Here is a 3,421-nt window from a genome sequence, read left to right on the forward strand (position 1 = left end):
CCAAGAAATAGGTTCAAGGAGACAACTAAGTCAAACTAAATCTGCCCAAAGAACTGTCAGACTTCGGTATATACCCAGTTCTCAGGATGATTAAACAGTGCTACATGTAAGGAATATAGGATAAGCATTAGCTTTTAATGATTTGTGTCCATTGTTTTGAGATATGAATGGAGTAGTACATGATACTCCTCCAAATAAAACTAATGGCAAATCACCTTGTGAGTGTGAAATGGGGCCGTTTCTAGGAGAATGAAGGAAATGCTATATTCTCCAAGTTCACTCATGATTACCAAGAATGTTCACGGCCAAAATGAACACAATAGAAAAATTAGTTTTGTGAGAGAATGAAGCTGTGTTATAGATATTGTCTAGGTTTACACCAAAGTCCGGGAGGTTCAAGACATCATGGCCACCTCCTGGCCGAGTAAATCCGATAGCTATTAACAATGACTGGTTCAAGGCTGAAAAATTGCTACCAACTCATCATGCAGTGGATTTTTCGCTCACTCTCAAAAGTTATTTTTTTTTTCTTTTTTTTTTCATGTGTATAGAATCATTTCTATTCATGTGGGGGATTGTTGGAACTCGTTTTTGACAAAGTGGTGTGGACCATTTTTCGATGGATTTTTCGACGGAGACGTCTGTCGAAAAGACCAGAATTTGGGCACGATGTAATCATCGTCGTGAACACTATGCGTTAGTGTATTTGTTGGTCAAAATCAGAGTTGTGCTGAATGAGAAATGAAGATCCAAAGTGAGTGATGTGTAAAGCTTATAAAACTTTAAATTTGGCTACGTATAAAATATTTAGCAAATGGATCACTTTGGATATTTGGGTTAGAATTTAATTTTAAATTTGTTAATGGGGCATTATGTCAATTAACTTATTTAGTTAATTTTATTCTTGATAAATCCAAGCAAAGTATATTAAAATTTGTTGACTTGGTCAAAGTCACAATATTACTTTGCAAACTAACGTACAAGATCATGGAAATCAATTCCATAATTATAATTGATATGTACGTTAGTTGACTCCTTTAATTTGCATAACGTGTACTTTCTCTTCAAGTTATAAAAAGAGATCACTTGTGCAGTTTTCTACACGGAAAAATAACAATTCTCCATATTTCTTTTTTCCTTTGATTTATTCTTTTGAGTCTGAGAGTATACATAAAATTAGTTTCATCAGGCTTCTGACGCAAATCAGAATATTTTTTGCAGTTGTATCTTGGGACTCATTACGTTATCGAACCGTCGCACTACGGGACATATTTTGAGTTAAGGATATATATAATATCTCGCCTCTGCAGTTGAATCATCATTTTCTTAATCTTTGGTATAATCTTATCAAATTTATTCTTTACAATATTCAGTTCTCCGTAGTTTTATATAATACGGTCCCATCAAATTCTCCACAGCAAAACAGTACAGTCCCGTGAACCCGTCACAAGGAAGTTATTATCTGGAGACAGAGCCAGACATGTAACTGGGGCACAGTGCCCAAAAGCCGTTTCCAAGGTTTTTGCTCCATCAGATGAGACTAGCTTGATACTATTATCCGCATGTCCACCTATAAGAAACACACAATATTTCTGTAAATACATTACCAACAACACATACTAACTGGGACTGCTTGCTTTTTACCTGTTATTATTTCCCCATCGCTTGTAATAGCAACTACGGACGAACTTCTGATTCCTGATGTGGCAAACGCCTGTGCCTGGGGAAATTGCGTCATCGGTTCCGGAACTAGCTGGACCCTTGAACATGCGCATCAATGATCCACTGCTAGTCGACGTTGCTGTTGCCTTCCCGTGATGAAAGAGGAAAGGAATACCTTTGCCATCAGGGGTGTTTGGTTGCCACTTGTGTTGTGCAACACGAGCTGCTGGCACGTTCATGTCCACAATCACAACACTATCTTAAGATGCCTGAATGGCTGAGGCTGGTAAGTTGCAGCGTTCCAGATTTTGGACACCATATGGTTTTATCTCTTTTGGATTTCGAAAAATGGTCTGCCAAAAATTCAAAATAACGGTCATGGTCAAATAGCAAATTTAGTAACGATCAATAATGATCCGCGTATTCGCGCGGGTTTTGTTTAGATCATGATCCGCGTATAACTGAATGTTTGTACAACCCGCGCGAATAAATAATAATTATGGCTTGTACAACCCGCGCGAATAAGTGAATGTTTTGATCTTAGGGGCACTACAAGAAAATACAAATTTAACGACGGCCAAAATCGTCGTTATTTCCTCGGAAAAGAAGAGTTACAAGGAAATGGCGATGAAAGGCGTTTCGTCGTTATATGATTGTCGTAAGAGAAGATTCGTCGCCATTTCGTCGTTAATTAGCGAGGTTAAATTTTCCTCGTAAAGAAGAATTAAGATTTCGTCGTAAAGACCACGTTGGGTTTCCACGTAACGCGGTCGTTGTTTTTCCTCGTAAAAAACTCGTAAAGGATTCGTCGTAAAAGACTCGAAAAAACCTCTAAACAAATTCGTCGTAATAAAAACGTAAGGAACACGAAAAGAATTCGTCGTAATAGAATCGTAACGGAATCCACGTAAAATCCTCGTTAATTAATCCTCGATATTTCGTCGTTAATTTTCCTCGTTAATACATCGGGAATTAGCGACAAAATTACTTTGTTTTCTATTTACTGAATTTATAAATAAAAATTATATTTATTTAATTTATTAATAAAATTTTAATTGAAATTAAATCGAATAGAAAATTTTTTTTTGGCCGAATCAAAATGAAATTATATAATATATAAATAAGTTTTGAATTTTAAAATACAATAACAAAAAAAAAAACTAATGCTGCATTGCCGCGTCGTAGAATTCCTCGCTCCTTCTCGAGAGATCTGCCTCGTTGACTTGCACGGATGCCTCGCCTGGAATGGGGTTTTGTTGTTTCATGGTCCTGAACATGGCCTCCCATTCCGGATTTGTGGCCGCTATGACGTCCAAGAAGTTCTCGAGACCAGTCATACGAGCTGTGAACGACGATTTTGTCGAGGCCAACTCGTTTTGTGTCGACGACAGCTGATGTTGTGTCGTCTCCAACACGTCGCGCAGCTGAGAGACTTCATCATCCCGTCTCTGGCCATAAGAGGAAGTCGCTCTCGGAACATCGTTGACGGAACCAATCCCCAACACACGTCCCTTTTTCTTGGGAGCGACCTTAAAAAACAATAAAATATATATTAAAATTTAAATTTTAAAGTAAAATGGAATTAATAAAAAATTTATATAAAATTTACCTCCTCGTAAATTCTATCCACTTCTATTGTGCAAAAAAAAAACATTAATAATTAGTTTAGAAAAATAAAATTTAAAAAAATATAAATCAGGAATAAATTGTAAAAACTTACAGCGTAAATCTTGAACCACGTCCTTCTGATGTAGAGCGG

The 3,421-nt window shown here is 36.8% G+C and overlaps 2 protein-coding genes across 2 annotated transcripts in view; both read right to left on the reverse strand.

Moving 5' to 3' along the window:
• Positions 1-1,845, reverse strand: part of LOC106339655 (BEACH domain-containing protein lvsC-like) — a 14,572-nt gene extending 12,727 nt beyond the window's left edge. The window contains exons 1-2 of the mRNA XM_013778502.1: positions 1,645-1,845; positions 1,408-1,570 (exon numbers count right to left, since the gene is read on the reverse strand). Coding sequence (XP_013633956.1) covers positions 1,408-1,570; positions 1,645-1,738 — 257 coding nt within the window. The 5' untranslated portion in view covers positions 1,739-1,845. The remainder of the gene's footprint in view (positions 1-1,407; positions 1,571-1,644) is intronic.
• Positions 1,846-2,822: 977 nt separating this feature from the next.
• LOC106337878 lies at positions 2,823-3,316 on the reverse strand. The gene is made up of 2 exons (XM_013776982.1): positions 3,272-3,316; positions 2,823-3,191 (listed from the first exon to the last, which is right to left on the reverse strand). The coding sequence occupies exons 1-2, from the start codon at positions 3,314-3,316 to the stop codon at positions 2,823-2,825; spliced, it is 414 nt and encodes a 137-aa protein (XP_013632436.1).
• Positions 3,317-3,421: the final 105 nt, after the last annotated feature.

The sequence above is a fragment of the Brassica oleracea genome, chromosome C4 (assembly GCF_000695525.1).
Source record: "Brassica oleracea var. oleracea cultivar TO1000 chromosome C4, BOL, whole genome shotgun sequence".
NCBI classification, from domain to species: Eukaryota; Viridiplantae; Streptophyta; class Magnoliopsida; order Brassicales; family Brassicaceae; genus Brassica; species Brassica oleracea.

Bases quoted from the DNA above. Each gene is read 5' to 3' on its own strand.
- LOC106337878 (XM_013776982.1), bottom strand. From the start codon at position 3,316: ATGTTTTTTTTTTGCACAATAGAAGTGGATAGAATTTACGAGGAG. The intron at 3,192-3,271 runs GTAAATTTTATA...TTGTTTTTTAAG, and splicing joins TGGATAGAATTTACGAGGAG to GTCGCTCCCAAGAAAAAGGG.